At 34.8% G+C, this 23,351-nt stretch overlaps 1 protein-coding gene across 2 annotated transcripts in view; it reads right to left on the reverse strand.

Annotated features, from left to right (window-relative positions):
- LOC111155139 (glutamate ionotropic receptor delta type subunit 2) overlaps positions 1–23,351 on the reverse strand; it is a 1,452,064-nt gene that overhangs the window by 655,796 nt on the left and 772,917 nt on the right. The window contains exon 3 of one of the 2 annotated variants that reach the window (XM_022515215.1): positions 8,704–8,988. The exons of the other annotated variant lie outside the window; for it this stretch is intronic. Within the exon in view, the coding sequence (XP_022370923.1) occupies positions 8,704–8,988 (285 nt within the window). The remainder of the gene's footprint in view (positions 1–8,703; positions 8,989–23,351) is intronic. 2 annotated transcript variants of the gene reach the window in all.

Genomic DNA, 23,351 nt, shown 5'->3' on the forward strand with positions numbered 1-23,351 from the left:
TTAGTTTTGTATGTTATTGGATTTCATATAATTGGAATAATACAGGGGTCCCTGGATGCTTCATTTGGTTAAGGATCTGACACTTCATCTCAGCTCAGATCTGGATCTCAGGGTAGTGAGTTCAAGCCCTGCACTGGGCTCCATGCTGGGTGTGCAGGCTACTTAAAAACAAACAAACAAACAAATAAACAAACAAACAGTATAATACAGCATGTATTCATTATTCCAGGCTGCTTTCACTCAATGTTGTCATATATTTCAGAAGTTCATTCTTTTTTACTGCTGAATAGTATTCCACTGTACAGGTACAACACAATTTGTTTCACTGATTTAAAAATGATGAGCATGTGGGTTGTTTTCAAGTTGAGACAGAATGAATAATTCTTATATGAAAATTCTAAAATAAGTATTTGTGTTGATATGCATTCTCATTTTTCATGGAAAATGCCTGCAAGTGAAATGGGTAAGTCATACGGTAGATGCATATTTAACATTGAGACAAACTTCCGAGCAGCTTTCCTAAGTGACTGTACACTTTTACATACATCCAGCAAAGAATGAATGTTCCAGTTGTGCCACATTATTGCTTCCAAGTAATACTGACCTTCAGCCAACCTAATGGGTACAGAATGGCATCTCATTTGATTTTGCTTTTACCTATGGACTAAAAAGGTGAGCACTTCTTATGTTTATTGGGCATGTATGTATTTTCTTATATGAATTACCCGCACAAGCCTTTTGCTGCTTTTTAATTGTATATTTTTGTTGGTCTCATATTGTTGCATTGTAGGAATCATTTTTCTTTTTAATTTTCTGAGCTTTTTACATATCCTATGTATTTATATAAGCCTCTCAGATATATGTAATGGGATATATTACCCTGCTTGTAATTTGCCTACTTATTTTCTTACTGGTGTCTGTTAATGAGTAGATATTATGAATTTTGGTGAGGTCCAAATTATTATTTTAGTTTCAATTTTTTGATGTACCTAAGAAATCTCAACATGTCACAAAGTCACAAGGATATTATCTTATGTTTTCTTCTAAAAAGATTAATAATTCTAGCTTTTAGTTTAGGTTTATGATTAATCCTGAATTGATTTTTTTATGGTGTGAGATAAGAGTCAAGGTTTTTTATTTTTTCTTTTCCTTTTCTTCTTCCCTTTTTGTATATATACCCAGTTGTTTCAGTACTCTTAAGAACACTTCTCCACTGAATTGACTTGACATGTTGGTCAATAACAAATTGGTCAATAACATTTGCACTGGCTGAGTGCAAATGAATAGACTTCTGAACCCTAATGTGATCTTTTTGTTAATCCTAGGCCGATATAAATGAGCCTTGAAATCAGGTAAAGCATTTAATCCAGTTTTATTATTTTTCAATATTGTGACCATACGATATCTTTAGACATCTATATAAATTTTGAAATCAGCTTACCAATTTCCTCAAAAGAGCCCACAAATTTTTGATTGGGATTACATTGAATCTGTAAACTGATTTATTGAGAATGGGTATCTTCATGATATTAAATTTTCTAAGCCATCAACCAATATTCTTTCGGGCAAATTTTGTATTTTCCAGTGTGAATGTCCTGCAACATTTTGTAGATTTCTCCTGAGGAACTGCAAGTTTTCACAATTTTGTTTATTTCACTTTCCAATTTTTTACTGCTATTATATAATTATTTTCAAATATTCATCTTTAGTCTGTAAACTTGCTAAACTAACTTAAAATTTTTGCAGGATTTTTTTGAGATTTCACAGGATTCTCTATGTATATAATTGTTTGTTGATAAAAAGAAATTTTTATTTCTTCCTCTCCAAACTGTATGACTATTAATTTTTATTTCTTGCTTTATTTCCGTGGTTGGAACTTCCAGTAAAACATTTTTTTTTCCATAAGGAAGTCCCTCAGTGATATCTTTTCTTTTATTTCTGGTATTGGTAAATTTTGTTTTCTGTATTTTTTTTAATAACAATTTGTTTCACTAGGAATTCATCACTTTTATTAATCTCTATGAATAATTAATGATTTTATTAGAAAATATTTAAGTAATATTTCCACCCAACATGGGGCTTGAACTCATGACCTTGAGATCAAGAATCACATGGCTCTACCAAATGAACCAGCTAGGTGACCCAAGAATTAATCATTTTAGACTTAGTTTTATTTATTGTTTATTTTAATTTCATTAATTTCTACCCTTATTTAATTATTTTACTTATTCTACTTCAGGTTTATACAGCCTTATTTTGCTATATTCTGAAGGTGGACATTTAGTTAGTTGCTGGCTATTTAAGCCTTTCCATTGATTTGTTATTTTATTTTAATTTAATTTATTTTATTATTTTATTTTATTTTTATAGTTATTGTGCCTGGGACTCAGTGCATTGATGCCTTTCCTAGGCGTGATGCTTCCTTCTCTTTCCCCAGACAAACCTGGGTGGCTGCCTGGCTTAAATAGAGCTTAAGGGAGTTGGACTTATATTCGATTCCTACCTCCTGGAGTCTCTTGTTGGATTGACATGATTCTGAAACATAAGGGTAATGAACACATGGTGAACACACTGTCACCTCCTCCTTTATGGCCACTGCAGGCTAAAGTTGGGGGACATAACTGGTCTTCATAAGTTTTATAAAAATGTCCTGTCTTGCACCTGACCATTCCTGGTAAAAGATCTGAGTGCAAACAGGAATCAATGAAGAAAAAATTGTAATTGCATTTACAGTTATTGGAATGGGACACATCATATTCTGGAGAGCAACAACTCCAACACAGAGAAGGGAAATCCTTAGGCCCCCTAAGACAGAATAGATGTGCATTAATGACTTTTGTCTTTCAGAACAACTCTTGGGGTTCTCTTCATGAAAGAAAATACCCTGGTGCAGACCTTTCAAATTGACTTAAAAGCCTTAAATTTAACTGACTGCTGGATCTGCTATTCCTCATCAGAGAGGGCTATACTCAGGATTTGATCATCATTCCCTTAATTTTATCAAAAAGACTATTGGAAACCACAGGGGATATAGTCCCCCTGCAAAACACCTGTTAGTCTCTCCAAATACCTTCTCTACCTGTACCTTCATTCATTACATGAGGCAGTAGGAAAATCACTAGACTGATGCCATACAACAGAGGCTAGTAAACAATTTCTTAAAGGACCATAGTGTAATATTTTAGGCTTATGGGTTATATTATTTCTATCGCAACAGCACAACTCTGCTATTATAGCTCAAAAGCAGACATAGACAACATGCAAACAAATGAACATGCTGTGCTCCAGTGAAACTTTATTTACAGAAAGAAATTTCAGGCCCAACAGTAGGTTGTTAACCTTCAAAAAAAACACTAAAGACAGATTGTATTGACTGACCTCAGGCTGTTCCTCCTAATCAAGAGCTGGATTCAAATATCCTGTATGAATTGAGAACTCTTAGGAATACCAAAAGTCATATTGAAGGCCTTATTATCTCACTCAGGGGGTCCCAGCACTGTAACTAACTCCCTCCACTCTTTCCTAACTTCCTTCTCCCCAATCCCCTCCCACACCACACCAGGGACATCATGTGCCCTTCCAGAACTATAGTTTTTGTGTGAAGGTTACCTCCTTGCTGAAGACATGAGTCACACATTAGGGGTGGCTTTGAGACTTTAAAGTGTTTAGGTAAACACCAGCACCAGACAATATAGTACTTTACTGAGGTCTCTCTAAAGTGAGGCTTACCTAATTAATTTGGGGGAGCTACATGGAGCCATATCTGATTTATCACTGAGGTGTGTCCTATAGGTGTTCTTCCCTATGATAGGAATCATCCAATTAGATTTTTTTCCCCCTGAATTTCACTAAAGTGATTGATGGTATGATTTCAGCCTTAGAAGTCATTCAGGTCAGCCTCAGCTCATTGGACAAGGTTGTTCTGGATGATAGAACTTCCCCTTGTGAGACAGGTAGAATCTTTGCAATTATAAATAAATCCCATTGTACCTGGATCAATGCTTCTGGCCAAGTAAAAGGATTTTGCAGAAATTTAAGGAGGAAACTCTCTGACTTTTTAAAGTAGCCTCTTGGTAGTTCATGGGATTTATTTGGCTTGCTGAGTCCAGGACCCTGATGGGCATAGTTAATACCAATCTTGCTTATTAAAAATCTTATTTATAGTGTCCTTAGATAAATGCAGAAGAGACAAATTGAGTTGATCTGATCTTACCTCCTGTCAGTAAGATTAACCAGATTGGTTTTAGGACTGGCATATATATATATATGCCAAACAAACAAAAAAGTCTTTTGGAGAGACAGTTCTCTATAGGTTTGGTGTCTTATGGCATATTATGCAAGCAGAAACTCTCCCTAGGTAAGAAAGACTTATTTACAACGAAGATAGTGTCTTTTTCTGGACATATGCCAAGAAGGTTTACTTAGCAGCCCATCATACAAGATCCAGATTCCCAAAGCCAGGGCTCCTCAGCTGCCATACAAGCTCACTGCATGTACAGCATCCACTGGAGTAGCTCCACGTAGTCTTATAAGACATGAGGTCAAGAGGAAGCAGCATTAATATGAGGCTCACGCTGCTTGCTGTACCATGAGCATTAAAGTCCTCTATCTGTCTAAAGAAGTAGAGTGTTTTCTGCCAGCATCCGTGAAACTGATGTAAGTAAAATCTCAGACCCTTCATAGCTCTCGACAATATTATATCACAATTCCCAGCTGTAAGAGAGCCAAAAAATATAGTTTTTCAGTGGGAGGTATTGGTCTCTCAAATGAACTTTGCATTCTGTTGGCAAATTTAAAAGCAAGAATAGTTATTCTGCAGGCAGGTAGCTGTTTGTGGTGATGGGTCAGCCTCCTTTGGCCCATGACAGTCCTGTTTCCATATTTCCAGTGATAACCCAATCTTCCGAATCAACATACAGTATTTTTCCTTGATGATACTAATACAGTGAGGATCTGCAGGATTGACATCATTGTCTCTCTTTAATAAAGATGATTCTATGTATTTCATTTGTAAACTTTTTTTTTTTTAATTTTACAGTTGTCAGGAATTAATTTTACTCTTATTTCCATAGCGTCAGAATACCCTAGTGGTGAAAAGCAAAGACTATGGAAATGACTATCAGGGTTTGAATTCATGCTTCTCAGCTTACTTGCAAATTACCTGATGTCTTACATCCTCAGTTTTTTCATTTGCAAAAATCATCATCATCATCATTATTATCATCATCCTCTACCTCAGAGGGCTGTTGTGAGGCTTAAATGAGATGATAAGTGTAGGCACTTGGAACAGAGCCTGGGGATAATAAATGCTCTCTGTAAGATTAGCGCTTTTTATTATATACGTTGGGAATAGTTCACTGTAACTCCTTTATATTCATTATACACAGGAGTATAGGCTCTGATCAGATTTTAGAACTCAGCTCTGATACTTAGCTGTGTTTTGTGAGCAAGTAAACCAGTTGTTTCGTTTTGTTTTGTTTTCTGTTTTCTTATTTGTAAAATTGTGATAATAATATTACCAACTTCATAGAGTTGTTGAGAAGATTACATGATTTAATGTAAAATGCTTATTCTTAGGCCTGGCAAATTAAGTGTTCAGAGATACTATTTTTAATACATTTTATTGCTACAAGACTTGTTCACACTTTCTTTCTGTTGGCGTGACTGTCTCTCACATATTGTGAAAGTTAGCTAGCATTTCGAAAGGCAACTTTCAAGGTCAAGGTCCACCCATACACCCTTCTTTGATCCCTGCTGCCAAAAATTCAACACCTTCTTCATTAAACACCATTAGCATTCGGTTTGCATCATTCATGACACTTAACATACTATTTTCTCGATTAGAAGAGTCATAAATATTTTACCTCTTTTGTTAATTGTAAGCTTCTTAAGGGCTAAGACTACATTCTGTAAAACTTCTTATCTCATATTTTGCATTGCACTAAGCAAGTGAGCAATGAACATTGCTTAAATGACACACTTTTAAAAAGCTCAACGCTTCCTAAACTCTTTTCAAGCCTTTTAAAAAATGTCTTGAATCAATCCATTCAAATAAAGTTTCCACATTTTCTTTTCTGTTTTCATCCATTTACTTAGAATCAAAGACTTGAATTTTCTTTGTTAGGGAATTTAATGTAGACTTTTATACTGTGCCCTTAATCATAATTAACTGCTTTTGAAAAAAGTGTTTCTCTAATTAACTGGATATAGAAGCCTAATCTCGTTTTTTTTTTCTTTTTCTTTAAAGTATATTTTTATAAGCAAAATACATTTTCAATCACATTTGGCTCCAGCAGGATGCCTTATTTCATCCATAGATGATGCTTAATCCATTCCTTAATGAAAGCAATTCCTGATAACTAAGATAAAAGTCAAGTATAATTCCAATGTTTGAACTTAAAATGATGACATTGATGAATGGATATGTAAATACATGTAGCCCTCTTCAAGGTAGAAGGTATTTGGATAGCTTGATGTTTATTTTGGACTCTAGCCCAGTTCTTTACTAGCAAGATTTATTGTGAGTATCAAAGGGAAATTTTCTTTTGTTAAGCAAGAATATTAGTGGAAATAATTTTAAGGATACAAGCAGGGTAATTTTTCATGAATTATTAAATTAAAAAGTAAGTCAAAAGCAAGTTTATCATCAAAGTAAAAGAAAATATTTTTGTTATTATTATTATTCCTAAAACAAACCCTGCTTCTAACAGAGGACTCAGTCATACACTGTGATAATAGCAATTTATTTACTTATTAAACAGAGGAAAGGAGAATAAGAAATGTCAAATGAATGTAAATGATTTTCTATGACTATGAATTTAGTGTACATTTTCAAAAACATTTACTTCATCAATAATAAAAACATCTTCTCTTATGAGAATTTCCTAACTGTAAACCAGGTAGGACTTGGAAACAAGGCAACAAGGGATTTTCTTTCTTCATGGATGTATATAATGAAAAAGTAAAATTCTCATTTTAATGTTGTGAAAAACTTTCACCACAAACACTTTTCTGTTCTCTATTTTACTGGACTATTTTGATAGGACTAACTAAAAAATATTTTCCCCCTATTAAAGAAAGCTTTACAGTTTAAAAATTCATTATTTCTGGTAATATTTGAGCAGAGATCGTGAGAATGCCAGTTAAGGTTATAAAAATCGTAAATAATGTGATGGAAAGAAAACTGACAAAAGCATATTCAACATATTTTTTCCAGAGGTAGAGTTTACAATGTTCACTAAATAATCCTATCAGCAAATTTCAAATTTGTGTTCAACCCTTACTTTTACTGATGAGCCAATTATTATTTTTTCTTTTTTTATTTTATTCATTTCAGTCTCTTGGTTTTTGTTCTGTGATCCCTAAATAATATGAATTAAGCAACAAAAATAAGGATTTCCGTCCTGGAGACAACTGTGCTTCTGGAGAGGGCCACAGACTTCTGGCTGAAATCTACCCATCAAATTTACTGCTACTCAGGCTGCCAAAACCCCATGCGACCTTTGAACATTTAGGGCTAAATGTAACTGCCACTTGCTCTCCCTCCCTGGGAGTCCACAGGGGTTCTTATTCGTTGCTTTCCAGATTTCTGCCAACCTGTTTGTACTCAGTTCTATTGATGCCACTTTCTGGCTCGCTCTTGTGTAACTGTTCTCCAATATTGTTCACAATGCTGGGTAGATTATGACAAGAAAACCATTATTTTTAAATGTTTATTTATTTGCTAAGAAAAAAATGGTTGTAGTACAGACGGTGAAATCGTCTTGATTTTTTGAAATAAAAAAATAAAAACCAGACTCATCAAGACTGAATGGAAAATATTTTTCTGAGAGTCCTTATTAAGGCAAATCTCTAAAGAAACATATGTTTCGAAATCTATATCTTCATGAAGACCTGCTAATTTTCTTTCATTTTATGATATCCATCTCTATTCCCCCTAATGACAAAAACTGGAGAAACTAAATTTGAACATCTTTGGGATCAGTCAGTTAGAAAACAGATTTATTCAGGAAAAAAATAAACAATATAGTTACCATTTTTATTCACTTTTCTTAATGTAACACAAGTAAAAATACTGAGATTAAGTATTTTCTTCTTGAATTACAGTAAATAAGGCTAATGTTTTGTGTTTTATCTTGGGAAATTAAAGAAATTAAGTGTCTTCATACTACTCGGCATTTTTGTGAAATTTCATATTGCAGACAAAATACCATGCTATTAACTAATATAAACTGTTACTTTCAAAGAGCGTAAGGTTGTAAAATATGTCAGTTTTTTTTTTAACCAGTAAATATGAGTAGGCATCTATTTTCAGTGTTCCAGGATCTGTCCAAAACAGTGTTTTATTATTCTATAAAGATAAAATGTTTTTGAAAATGGAAGAAAGAAAATATTGTCTTTATGACTTCTCAATATTTGAAAATTCAAGATATATTGGAGTCAGACTCCCTTTAGAAACATTTATAAACTGAGCATTAGGTACAGGTATTTATTTTTTAAATTGACTTCAAAGTGATTTAATACAAACAGCTGAACTTGAACTTAACAAAACTTTTTGCTTTTGCTGCTAGATTTGTAAGAAGATTATGACAGAACAAGAAAACCACAGATAGCAATGAGTAAGCTCCTTGAAGCTTTTCAAGATTTAATGAAGTTGCTTGCCACGCAAATATTATAGAACTCACACAAATCACAAACACTTACCATATTCACTATCATAAAATATAATGAATTTCTGCCAGGCATATTCTGTGACCACTCTCAGGATAACGTCATTTAAGTAGACAGGTGGGCGAACAGAGAGAGTGTAGTCATCGTTCCTGTTGCTCCTGGTGAGTCCACAGCCACTCCTTGGGGTCCCAGCTGTTGAGCGCTGTATGAAGAGGTGGGGGATATGCATGGCATCTGCCAGCGACTGGAGGGACCCTGCTGACGTGCAGCCAATGGAGCTGACCAGGGCCAAGATGCCTTGATTCATAAGTTCACAGGCTGCAAGAAAGCAGAGTAATATTCAAATGTCAATGGGTTTCATATAACTTCTCTTTTGGAGGAAGAGTGAAAAAAGCTTATGGAATTATTACACAGCTATGGATTTTTTTTTTTTAAATGAACATTCTCCATGAAGAAATCCTATAATTACAGAGTATTACCAGAATTCAGCTAAGGAACTCTGCCCTTATTAGCTATTTGACCTTGTGCAAATTACTTGCTTCTCTTAGTCTCAGTTTCATCATCTGCAAAGAGGGTAAAATATCATGAATCTTGCAGGATTATTGCTAGGATTGGAGATAATTCAGTATCTGTTATTTGCCTTTCATATGATAGGCACTCAATTAGTAACAGCTATACTTTTATAATTAGCAATGTATAAATTCAGAGAAAAAACAATTCTTTGTTGAGTATGTAATGCAAGTTTTCAAAAAGCAGATAATATGTAAATTGGTGAATGAATAAAAGGAAGATGAAAGGCTTAAGTAAGGAATTTCTGGCTACAGAAAACAGCCATTTTGGTACCTAAAAGTCTAATGACACTCTTTCTTATTAAACCAGAAAAATGAAAATGTTTTTTGTTCTTTTCCTTGGCAGTCAGAAAACTCATGGTCAAATCAAATACTGAGTTTCAACAATTATCTCATTCTGGTTTCTAGTTGAACAATTTCTAATCTTTATTATATGATTTATTATCTGTGTTTTAATTTCATTTTAACTATTCTGTATATGCATATATGTTTACTTCAGAACATATTTAAAACTGGGTCAAATATATATTATAAGTATGTATCAAGACATAACATATATAGAAAAAAAAAGTTAATAAGTCTTAATTTTCTTTCTCCTTTTTAAAAGTAATCTCCGTGGCCAATGTGGGACTTGAACTCACAACCCTGAGATCAAGGGTAGCATGCTCTACTGACAGAACCAGCTAGGTACCCCCTAATAAGTCTTAACTCTTAATAAGTTTAATAAGAGTTAAGATATCTTAGTGATCTCATAATGCCAATCTCTGAAGGCAAGAGATTAGAAAGAAAATCAAAAGTAAATTCAGATGGAATCAAGATAAAATAAATTTTATTTGAGAAGGCCAGTTATTACGATTGGTCCAGGCATTATTCTAGATTTTAGGCATTGTAGGTATAATATTCTCTCTCTATATATATTATTATAATCTGTTTTGCAGAGTTTTTTTTAAAAGAATCGAAAACAAAGTTACATGAGAAGTACCTCCATGTTGTTAACTGGCCAGCTAATGAAGGCTGACAAAGGGCAAGCTTAGAAGTACTATACAAATGACATGCATATAAACACCAAATAAATGGATTATGATTAATTTTAAGCCAACCAGTACATACAAAATAAATTAGTAATAATCAGGGACATTATTTTCAAGCATAAGACAGGTTATACGATTTCAAATGAATTTGAAAGGTAGCATCAGGGATGAATGCTTCTTAGGCCATAACTGACTGAGAGGTTGAAGTTTCAGTAAAAATCATAGAACCTACTCATATTTGTGAATTCAACATTTATAAAAGCAATATGAATTTATAGTTATACTTTCAATGGATTTAGGCAAAAACACTGGTCAAAAGTTTGCTGCTTCATAGTAGGAAATAAGACCATTACTGATTTATATAAGCAAATAGGAATTCACTTTTTAAAAAAGATCTTGTCTAAAAGTTTGGTTCATTTAGCATTTAAAATCAAAATATGGAGAATATCTTAAGGTATACAGAATTGATATTTATGTTTAGATTACAGTAATTTAAAATGATCAAATAAATGCAACAGTTTACATAAATCTATCATAAGAACTATAAAGTTTAAGTATAGAAGCTGAGATGAGAGAATTCAGTTTAAAGTATTATATTGCTGTCACATATGAAAATCACCTATTTTAATTTTCATATTTAAAAAGAAAAACTCTGGAGTCATATATAAATTGTTATTTATCATATAAATTTACTTTAGTACATATTTTGTGATTTCTTCAAACCAACTATGTTACTTCCTATTAACCTCTATTAGTAAGAACACAAACTAAGCAAGTACTAGAAACAATTATTATATAAACAAATGTATTACTTTTATTACTATTTGGTATCATCTATCCTGTTACATATATAAGCAAGAATGACTGAAAACTCTCTATAAAATCAAAATAGGAATCCTCAAAAATTGCAATCAGAAAACCATGTAATATTAAACCTGAAAGGTAATTTAGAAATTAGGTAGTCCAGGGCTGGAAAATCATCTTTAACTGCTATGCTATCTGTGACTGGGTTGGTAAGCTGGCATTCTGGAACACTAGTTTGAGAAAGATTTTGAGACTCAAAAAGAAAGATTACCAAAATCACGGTGTTAGGTTTCTCATAGGAAGAGACTAGGAGAAGTAGTAGCCTGCAAGTCTTAGACATGTATCCCATTATAGTGCTCAATCTTCTGTTGTTCACGGTTGTCAAGAAAACATAGGGTACCCCCTTAAAATAAATAGAAGATCCAAGACTCTAACTCATCATCCAAAATGCTTTTTGCCATAGTAAGTGAATAATACTGGTAACCTTAAAATCTTGTGTGGTAAAGAAAAGATAGACCGGTCTCCATAGGCAAAAGCTCAATTGGAGATTGTCTATTTTCAAGTTTGGTAAAAAGAGGTTGATCCACTAAGAAGAAAAGGAAGAGCCCATATGCCTAAAATGAACTGAAACTGGTTGACCCAAAACACAACGCTGGTTGGGCACATATACAAATGGGTCTACAAAGCAACCTATCAAGGAGATATTTGACACCCATTTTGCCCCATTTTACCAATGTAAAATGTTGGCTGAAGAAGAGAAGATACATGTTTATATGCTCTGGAGGTTGACCCTTTATAGGGCCCTATATAAAGATTAGCATAAAAAAAGAGATTATAACTCATGGCAGCAGAAGAGAGACTTGAGGAAATGAAGGGCTACACCAAAAACAGAAACAAAGATTAGTGAGGCAATCTACATTTTGCTACAAGAATTCCACATATTGACTGTTTGGAAACTACATTATTTAGACTTTTAGTTCCATACAATGCATTCTTCAGTTATTAGATAGTGTGAAACTGAATGTGCAAGACCAGAGTGTGTTTTTTATGGGTATCCACCACCCTTTTATTGTAAGAATCTAAAACAAAGACTTCTCAATAGCATATTTCTTTCCAACTATTATTTCAACTCCTGTGATTTATTTATTTTACGTATACATGGACATACACATTTCAAAACATAGAGTATATTGAACCTCTTGCTGGTTTTGTGACTCCAGCTATCTGCGACTTTAACACTATTGAAGGTGTTTGAAGCATATACTAATTGCTGGAAGCACCCCCTTTTTTCCCCCTCCCTCTCTTCCTTCCTTCCTTTCCTCCTCCTCCACTCCCCACCCTTCTTCTTTTAATAGCAAGTACAATTAGCAACACTTTCACCCATTTGGGTCACTCAGCACCTACGAAAATGAAGTTCTCTGTATAAATGTGTAAATTTAAGTTAAATGATGTTCATGTACACTCTTTTTTTTTAATCTCTGTAACTAATCAGTTTTGAGTCTTATTTTTCTTATTAAATAAAATGGGATTAAAAGTAAAATCTATAAAGGGTTTTGAAATCGGTTACCCATTACTGAATTCTCAAGGAGAACTCAGTGAAATATTTTTGGATACCACCACCTTTTTGAATACATTTATTCTCAGTGATATATTTTCTAACTCATTTGTATTGACCAATTTGTCCTGATATAACCTCTTTCAGTGATTTTAAATCACATCAGGACCCTAGCACATTCCATTCATACATTTGTTCTACAACAGACATTTATCAACTTTTAACCATGAGCCAGGAACTTCTTTGGAGATCAGAGAGTGCACAGACAGATTCCATCCTCAAAGATCTCCCAACCTATTCACCATAGTGTTTTCAAAATCTCTGAATTCTGTATCAGAATTCAAAGTGGAGATTTAAAAAAAATACAGATGACTAAGTCTACTCCTAGAAGTCCTACTTTATTCATCACAGGCTAGTGGTCATGTATTTGCATTATGATGTATTATCTGAGTAGTTCTGATTTGTGACGCTTTCAGGAAAACATGAGTCTGGTGGACTGTAACTGCAATATTCTTTAATGTGATTGTTGCAGAACATCTAATATTTATTGACTTTCTCTTACTTTTTTTTTTTTTTAACAGTGATATTGTTGACAATATGACCATAACTGGGGAGTGGAATTTCCCTATTTTTCTAATTCTTTTAATTCACAAGTGGGGGTGAGGTATAAGAAAAGAAGTACACAGAGTTAATAAGAATTATTGTGCCCCAAAAGGTGATCCTTGTCCCCATTTTATTTCTAATAATAAACTAAGAAGTTTATTCTTGGAATGAGTCTTCACTCTTTCAAGTTCCTACAATTCAAATATAGAGTACCAAATTTCCACCATTCTAAAATGTGTGTAGCTTCTGTATTTTATCATATCTGAAATCAGGGCCTGTTTTAAAATTGATCAATACATTTAATATGCTGGATTATTTTTCTTGAAAACAATCACTAATCAATATTGAATGTTATAATCAGTGAACTCTTAGAAATGAGAAAATAAGGTAAGCTTCCATGGCAGATGAGAAAGATTTGTATTCTTTCTGCAAAAGCTGAATTTAACTTCTTTTTTTCTCTTTAATTCATTAATAAGTCACAAGCCCAGTGTTGATAATTGCTTTCTTCTCTTTTTGAACCACCAAAAAGCACCTGACATTTGCTTTCATACTTGTAAGAATATAGTAACACAAAACATTCAGCCTATACAGACATTTAACATTATTTGCAAATATGACTTTTAGCAACCATCTGAGAGGTGGCTATAAAAAACATAGAGTTTATTTGACACATCATCAAGTAGTTTGCCAAAAACATAATAATTTGGAACAAATTCTTCTAAATAAAGATGGTCTTTCTATGTAAATAGTGTTACAAGGTCCAATTCAGTCATAATTATCTACTTAGGAATTAAACTACAGGAAAAAATCATTTAATTATAATTAAAACATTAGGACTTAATTTCTTCTTTAAAGGAATATAAATGGCTAAAATGGTTGATTACCAGCCATCCAATGAGTTCAACTGGATAATTTTCAGTCGACTACCTTTTTATTCACTTAGAGCCAGCATGAATCTCTCATTTGTGATCTAAGCCTGACATGGACTAAACATTTAACCTAGCACCTATTATAAGTCATTGTATTTTTCCATATACATTTCATAACAACTCTATGCAGAAGAGCTATTATTATTGTCATTTTCAAGTAAGAAACTGGTTAAGTGAACTTGAACGCATTCTCCAAATTCACATGATTATTAAGAGGCAGACTTGATCAGCAGCAACATCTTCCTAGGAGCATCGCCAAAGGCAAGGGAAGCAAGGGCAAAAATGAACTATTGGGATTTTATCAAGATCAAAAGCTTTTGCACAGCAAAGGAAACAGTTAACAAAACCAAAAGACAACTGACAGAATGGGAGAAGATATTTGCAAATGACATATCAGATAAAAGGCTAGTGTCCAAAATCTATAAAGAACTTAGCAAACTCAACACCCAACGAACAAATAATCCAATCAAGAAATGGGCAGAGGACATGAACAGACATTTCTGCAAAGAAGACATCCAGATGGTCTACAGACACATGAAAAAGTGCTCCATATCACTTGGCATCAGGGAAATACAAATCAAAACCACAATGAGATATCACCTCACACCAGTCAGAATGGCTAAAATTAACAAATCAGGAAATGACAGATGCTGGCAAGGATGCGGAGAAAGAGGAACCCTCCTACACTGTTGGTGGGAATACAAGCTGGTGCAACCATTCTGGAAAACAGCATGGAGGTTCCTCAAAATGTTGAAAATAGAACTACCCTATGACCCAGCAATTGCACTGCTGGGTATTTACCCTAAAGATACAAACGTAGTGATCCGAAGGGGCACGTGCACCCGAATGTTTATAGCAGCAATGTCTACAATAGCCAAACTATGGAAAGAACCTAGATGTCCATCAACGGACGAATGGATAAAGAAGATGTGGTATATATACACAATGGAATACTATGCAGCCATCAAAAGAAATGAAATCTTGCCATTTGCGACGACATGGATGGAACTTGAGGGTATCATGCTTAGCGAAATAAGTCAATCGGAGAAAGACAACTATCATATGATCTCCCTGATATGAGGGAGAGGAGATGCAACATGGGGGGTTAAGGGGGTAGGAGAAGAGTAAATGAAACAAGATGGGATTGGGAGGGAGACAAACCATAAGTGACTCAATCTCACAAAACAAACTGAGGGTTGATGGGGGGAGGGGGGTTGGGAGAGGGGAGTGGGGTTATGGACATTGGGGAGGGTATGTGCTATGGTGAGTGCTGTGAAGTGTGTAAATCTGGCAATTCACAGACCTGTATCCCTGGGGATAAAAATATATGTTTATAAAAAATAAAATTAAAAAAAAAATCAATTAAAAAAAAAAAAGAGGCAGAGTTGAGATTCAGATCTAGCACAGACTTTAATCCTGGGCCACAGAGAACTAAAAACTCAGTTTTCAAACACAAAGTCACATGTAAAAAGGTGTAAGTCACTTAACTTACTATAAGATTCAGGACATTTCAGCCTCCTGGATGTAAAAGAGAAAAGAATAATTACAATACCATTTTCTCTTTTTCCCTTTGTGTTTGGGGTTAAGGGATTAATCCTATGTTTCAGCTCCAAATAGAAAGAGTATATACAGAAAATTTAACAAGGGTGAAACAAACTATTAAGAAGAATTTACACAGTATTGAGTATAGTTTCAATCAATCCCTAAAGTGATTCCTCTAACACTGATGTGATAAAAATGATAAAAAATAATGACATAATATAAAAAAAATGAGAAAATATCTCTTTATCTTGTATAGTGGTTTGGATTTTATAAAGTGTTTTTATTTGCACTTGATTACTTTACCAGTACATGGCTATATTTGATAAAATCCCTATCCTCATTTATTTAACACTAATTTGGCGCTCATTATTACATTTCCAGTAAGCAGTGGAGAGAGGGCTGGAATGTGGATTTTTATGTTTACAACCTTCCAACTACATATTTTCATAGACTTCTATTTATGGAAATTCCAATTAGTCTCCTCCCTTTTAGTGTCAGTAACAATTCTGCAATGAACACACCTAAGTACATATACATCTATATGTTACAAATATAAAATACACATACTGTATCAGGCAAGAGCCTGGAACTTAGGACGCAGGGTAGTCAAAAATAGGTCAATATACAATGGGAGAGGCAAAACATATTCAAATGAATGTATAATGATATCCTGAGTAGTTGCTAGGCCAACAAGGGTCATTATTCTGACAGCCCAAAGCACTTTTCCTAAACTGTGGGTTGGGAAAGCCTTTTGTGCAGAAGTGAATCTGGAGCTGCATTCTGAAGGATAAGTAAGAACTAATTAGGTGAAGAGACGTTACTTTGATGGAAAAGGGTGAAGAAAATACTTCCAAACAGAAGAAAGAGAATGTGCAAAGATTCTGTGGCAGAAAGAGCATGGGCTACTGGAGGGCGAAAAGAGCTAGGTAGCTGGAGTGCAGAGAGCATGCTAGAGAATGCAGGGGCAGTCCAGAAATAGGAACCCTGCCCGGGTTTGTTTGTATTGTGGTCATTTGAGGGAGAGCTTTACATATTTTCAGTACCAACCCCTTATCTGGTGTTTGTATGTTAAATAACTGCCTTGACCTCTTCTTGTAATTTAAATTTATGTATAATTTATATAGCTCTTAATAAGTTTTAAAATTATTATGTAATCAGATTTGTCAGTCTTTTTCCTTCACCCATGTTTAAAAAGGCTTTTCCCCACAGCCTCCAGACTTATGATTAGTTTATCTAAAACAACATTTTCCCTATCCTATACCCTGCAGCTGATCATCAGCTGATGAAAGATACAGTAATAAGAATTTAGGAAACTAGATGAGCACAGAATGTTGTTGTAGTTGATCTGGGTGATATCTGATCTTTATCTGCATAATCCCAGCCAGCAAAGTGTGAGGATTAAACATTATTGTGACAAGAATGATGATCCATATTATTCTATATGTTTGTCTTCAAAAGTTTTTCCATCATTTGATGGAAATTCTAGTTATTAAATTTATTATTCTTTTATAATATGGCACATCTTGGAATTAGAACTGATTCTTCCAAGACGAGTGACAGAATATTTAATGTACTCTAGCAAATTATATCTTGTAAAAGTAAGAGTAAGATCATGGTAGAAAAAGATAAGAGGATGTGTGTGTTTATGTTTGTGTAAGAGGAAGACAGAATGACCAAGCAAAAACAGAAATAAAATGCTCCTGAAGTTACTGCCATTTACCCACAATATCAAAGCCAAAACTCAGAAGTCATCTTCAATTATTCCTCTCTCTTGGACTCCATACTCCTTCACATCAAACTTTGGTTGACTCGTATTGTTAATTCCACCTCCTAAGTATTTCTCAAAACTATTTTCTTCTTGAAATAGTCACTGTCAGTCTTTACTTCAATCTATATCACTACTAACCCAATTACTGAAACCTGTCTCCCAGCTGGTATGATTTCCTAGCCAACCCCCCCGCCCCAGCTTAAACGTTCTCCAGTCTTCTACACTGTAAACAAGGATATCTATTATTTTAAATTCTTATTATGTTATTTCTGTGTTTTAAAGGCCATTAATAAAATACTGACACAATATTATAGAATGGTGGCACCAAAGAAAAATGACAAATCAATGTTAATATAGGATCCTGAATAAGATCCTGGGACAGGAAAAAAAAAAGGTATTAAAGAAATTGGTGAATTTTGAATAAGGTTTATAGTTCAGTTAATGATATTGAACCAATGTTAACTGACTGTGCTTGATAATTATAGTATGGTTATGTAAGATGTTAATATTAGGAGAAGTGGGGTGAGGAATATAAGGAAACTCTGCACTATTTTTGCAATTGTTCTATAGATCTAAAACTACTTCAAAATTAGAAGTTGAAAACAGATAAAACTACCAATAACTTCCAAGTTTTGTCAGAAAAAAGCCTAAACTCTCAGTGTGGCACACAAAACCCTTAATGTCTTAGTCCCAGTCTTGTCTTGTCTTTTCTTTTTCTTTCTTTCTTTCTTTCTTTTTTTTTTTTTAAGATTTTATTTATTTATTTGACAGAGAGAGACACAGCAAGAGAGGAAACACAGCAGGGGAGTGGGGGAGGGAGAAGCAAAGTTCCTGCCAGGCAGGGAGCCTGATGAGGAACTCCAGTCCCAGGACTCTGGGATCATGACTTGAGCTGAAGGCAGATGCTTAACAACTGAGCCATCCAGGCGCCCCACCCAGCCTACATTTTCCTGCTTACCTCCATCTCCCATCCCTTGCCACCACAGCTTTCGTCATTCCACATGCTCCCTTACCACCATGCTATTTATGTTTGCATTATATTATTTTGTCAATGGCCTAGTGCTTATACAAAGTATTATTTTTTGACATCTTAACAATACTGCTTCTTCTGGTTCCTGACTGTGGTATATACCTTCATTTAACATAGTCTTTTTAAAATTTTAAAAAATTTTAAACAGTATTTTGGAGTATTTGGTGAATTAGATTTTTCACTTCTTTTGTCATATTTATTACTAAGGATTTTATGTATGTATATTCTGTTGTAAATAGTACTTTTTTATTTTAATTTCTAATTTTTATTGCTAGAATATAGAAATACATCAGATTATTGCATATTGATTTTGTGTTATGAATCTCATTAAATGCACTTGTTAGTTCTAGTGTCCTTTTTTTGGTAGATTCTATAGTATTGTCTACATAGACAATCACATCATTTTCAAAAGAAAAAAAAAGGCAGTTGCAACTCTTCCTTTCCAATCTGCATGACTTTTATTTCCTTTCATACCTTATAGCACTGTCAAGTACAGTACAATGCTGAATAGACATGATAAGAGCAGCCAGCCTTCCCTTGTTCCTGATCTTAGAGGGAAAACATTCAATCTTTGACAATTAAGTATGACCTATCTGTAATTTTATTTTATTTTATTTTATTTTATTTTATTTTATTTTATTTTATTTTATTTTATTTTTACCAGGTTGTATATGAAGTTGAGAAAGTTCCCTTCTATTCCTAGTTTGCTGAGAGTTTTTGTCAGGGATGGATACTGAATTTGGTCAAAGGTTTTCTGCATCTATGGAAATGGTCGCATGGATTTTTCTTCTTGGTCTTCTCATATGAAAATTTAATTGATTGTTTATGAATGTTAAAACGTCCTTGCAAAGTTAATGCTGCCCTCAGTAAATGAGTTGGAAGGCAGTCATATTTACTCAGTTTTCTGGAAAGGTCTGCACATAGTTAGTGTTATTTCTCCCTTAAGTCTTTGGTAGAACTCACCAGACTTTTTGGGCATGGAATTTCAGCTGTGAGAAGGTTTTTAACTATAAAAACACTTTTATAAATAGAAACAAGGATATTTGGCTTATTTAAATTCTTCTGCGTGAACTTTAGTAGTTTGTATCCTCCAAGGAATTTGTCCCTTTCATCTAAATTGCCAGATTTATTGGCATACAGGTGCTCATGATAACGCCTTGTAATTCTTTTAATATCTGTAGAATCTGTAATGATGTTGCCTCTCACCTTGATACCAGTAATTTGTATCGTCTGTTGTTCCTAATCGGTCTGGCTAGAGGTTTATCAATTTTATTCACTTTCTCAAAGAAAGAGGTTTGGTTTCATTGATTTTTGTTACTGTTTTTTATGTTGTTTGTTAGTTTCCTATTTCATTGATTTCCACTCTGCTCTTTGTAATTTCCTTTCTTCTGCTTAATTTTAGTTTACTTCACTCTTATTTTTTTAAGGCAGAAGCTGTGATCATCAAATTTAGACCTTTATATTTTCTAATATACTTAGTCCTATAAATTCCCCTTTAAGTACTTTGCTTTAGTTTACTCTTTTTCTGCTAAACTTCACCTATTATTTATTTATGTTATTCACCTACCTGGCAGGCATAGTTAACCATAGTTATTTTTGTAGTTTTTGTTTGATAGTTCCAACATCTGGGATACAGCTCAGTCTATTTTTGTCATGTTTTAAAAAACGATTTTTTTCCTTGCATTTTTGTGTGTGCCTCATTATTTTAGATGGACTGTTGGCTAGCAAAGATTGAGGTAAATAGAATACATTGGTTCATTTCTCCTCCTATCAGGCTGCCAGCGTGTGGGTGAGTTAATCTAGTCAGGAACTGATCTGGATATGCAGTGTCTTTGCTGCTGACATCACTACGTGCAAGGCACCATAAGCTTCAAACTCCTCTCACAGCGGGTTGCTGTTACTTTGTATTTAGAATGGGGCCTGGGTTCCCAGATTTTCTTCAGTGTTCTGCACCTCCCTTTGCTTTCGAGGGCTCCTTCTCAAACATACCGCAGTGGAATCCCTTGTGTCCTGGACCCAGCCCCTGTGCTAGACGGCCGGTTACTCAGCAGTAGGTCTTTGTTGGCCTAGTCCACGAGCAGGCTTAGCCTCAGCCAACCCTTGTGAAGCTGGCCTCGAAGGTAGACCTTCCCCAATGTTGCTGCACCACATCTCTGATAGATAAACACTACTTTTTATCTTTGATGGTGGGTCAAGAGAGAGTTTTCTGCTTCCCTGAATGAGCAGACCTCTGCTTGATATTTGTAAAAGATCCTGGATCCAAGATGTTTTTATGGGTAGAGAGGTGGCAAGCTTCTGCTTTGACCAGTGCACCAATAGCAATGGATCATAGCAAGCACCCCCCCCCTTTTTTTTTTTTTTGTCTTTTACTCAACACCTTAAGACTTTTCCTTTGTTGGTGATAAAGGCTAGATAAGTGACAGAGATACTGTACCCACCTCCCTACAGCCAGCCAGCTAGCCTACAGCCTGCCTTCACCACTGAGGGGAGCTGAATCTGATACCGTGCTGACCCCAACTTTCTTACTAGCACTCAATGGAGGGCCATGGCAATAATTTATAAGTGAGTATGAATTGCCCCTTGTGTCTGGGATCCCCAGCTATTCTAAACACAGTAGCTCACATGTGGCTTCTACAAATTCATAAAAATTCTAAGTGATTTCCCCCAGCCTGTGTGGAAGGTAATAAACTCCTTCCTGTATTTTTCAAAGTCCAGACTGTTTTTGTGTTTTGCTTGTCCTTGAAGAAGCTTGCCCCTCCTTAAATTTTGGTTTCTTAGGTTACTTTGAGAAATGTTGTGGCATGAAAAAAAGTTATGATTTTGATGGTTATTTCACTTTTCCTTTTTCCCCTATTTTTATGGTGGGAACAACTATTTTTTGCACCTTTTTACATCGCAAGCAGAAGTGAAATGTCCAGTCACTCTTTGATCATTCTGATAACATTCTGGAAGTGCCTACATCATGACCATTACCTCTTTACATGGCAGTCTTCCGGATTAAACACTACCTTCTCCAGTGCTGTGTTTCTAAATATCACCGTGAATGATTTTACTTAGTTTACTGATATTTTATTTCTTTTTTTTTTTTTTAAAGATTTTATTTATTTATTTGACAGACAGAGATCACATGTAGGCAGAGAGGCAGGCAGAGAGAGAGAGAGAGAGAGTGAGAGGAGGAAGCAGGCTCTCCACTGAGCAGAGAGCCCGATGCAGGGCTCGATCCCAGGACCCTGAGATCATGACCTGAGCCGAAGGCAGAGGCTTTAACCCACTGAGCCACCCAGGTGCCCCACTGATATTTTATTTCTTAGTAGCAATGTCATTCAGGCACATGCATTGTAAGAAGAGAACTCATTCTCCATGGGAACTTTCTTTTCATGGTTGGTAGGCCTTCTCTAAGCTTCTACTGGCCATAATTCTAATGTAAACAATTGCCTTCGGCCTTGCTCTGTCTACTTTAGCCACAATAGTCTCATTTTTCCACTCACCCTCTTTTCTCTGTATTCCATCTGCCTGGGTACTTTTGACCCATACATACCTTCATCCTGTTCCCTCATGCTAGGTTTCTGCTCTTACAGCCCCTCATTCTATATATCCCTGCTACTATCTCATGACCTACTTTATTTTTTCTTTAACATTTATAATTATCTGACTTGACTTTATATATGTTTGTTTCTTTAATTTTACTCTTTCTTCCCCACTAAAATAGAAACTACATCAGAGCAGGAATTTTGTCCATTTTATTCAATGTTTTATACCTAAAACCTATACAGACACCAGTCTATTGTAGGCATTTAATGAATATACACTGAATCAATGAATAACTGAATAAACATTATAGCTGTTTTCTCCAAATTGGATGTGGTGGAAGATAGCTTAGGTACACTACAAATGGTCTTTCAGCCTTAGTAGTTCACTTCAATGTTACTCACAGTTTACCTAATTTCTCAGAAACCATTTGCTCCTGCTGATTAAGAAGAATCCTATGTAGTGTTGACAATAGTAAGATGGGCAAAGTGAGAAGAACTGTCCTTCATAACAAAAATATTTTAGCATTTTCAGTGTGTACTATCTAGAAATACTGATACTCCTTTGTGATAGGACTAGCATATATAAGCTCCATGAAAGCAGAGATGTTATGCATCTTTTTTTTTTTTTTTTAAGATTTTATTTGACAGAGAGAGACAGCCAGAGAGGGAACACAAGCAAGGTGAGTGGGAGAGGGAGAAGCGGTCTCCCCGCTGAGCAGGGACCCCAATACGGGACTCGATCTCAGGACTCTGGGATCATGACCCCAGCCGAAGGCAGAGGCTTAACCTACTGAACCACCTAGGCACCCCTATTGCGCATCTTTTTTAAAACTGAGATGTTCTTGGCATGTAGGAGAACTCAGTAAATATTTCTTTTTTTTTTTTTTTTTTTTTTTTTTTTATTTGTCAGAGAGAGAGGGAGAGAGAGCAAGCACAGGCAGACAGAAGGGCAGGCAGAGGGAGAAGCAGGCTCCCTGATGAGCAAGGAGCCCGATGTGGGACTCGATCCCAGGATGCTGGGATCATGACCTGAGCCGAAGGCAGCTGCTTAACCAACTGAGCCACCCAGGCGTCCCTCAGTAAATATTTCTTAAAAGCATGAAGATGATAGTACATGTAATAGATTAGAACATTTAATCTGTCTTCAGAAATGATATTTTTCAGGGATTCTTTTCCAGTAGTAATATATCAAATGCAGCCCTTTACCTCTTTAGTCTGTAAATATTCATTTTGAAAGTGCCTAAAATTTTATTTGATTAAAATCATCTTTTAATACTATGTATGTTTTAGATAATTTTAAACTAAGCGGAAGCATTCATT

Source organism: Enhydra lutris, unplaced genomic scaffold (genome assembly GCF_002288905.1).
Source record: "Enhydra lutris kenyoni isolate GAN:26980312 unplaced genomic scaffold, ASM228890v2 scaffoldscaffold3, whole genome shotgun sequence".
Taxonomy (NCBI): domain Eukaryota; kingdom Metazoa; phylum Chordata; class Mammalia; order Carnivora; family Mustelidae; genus Enhydra; species Enhydra lutris.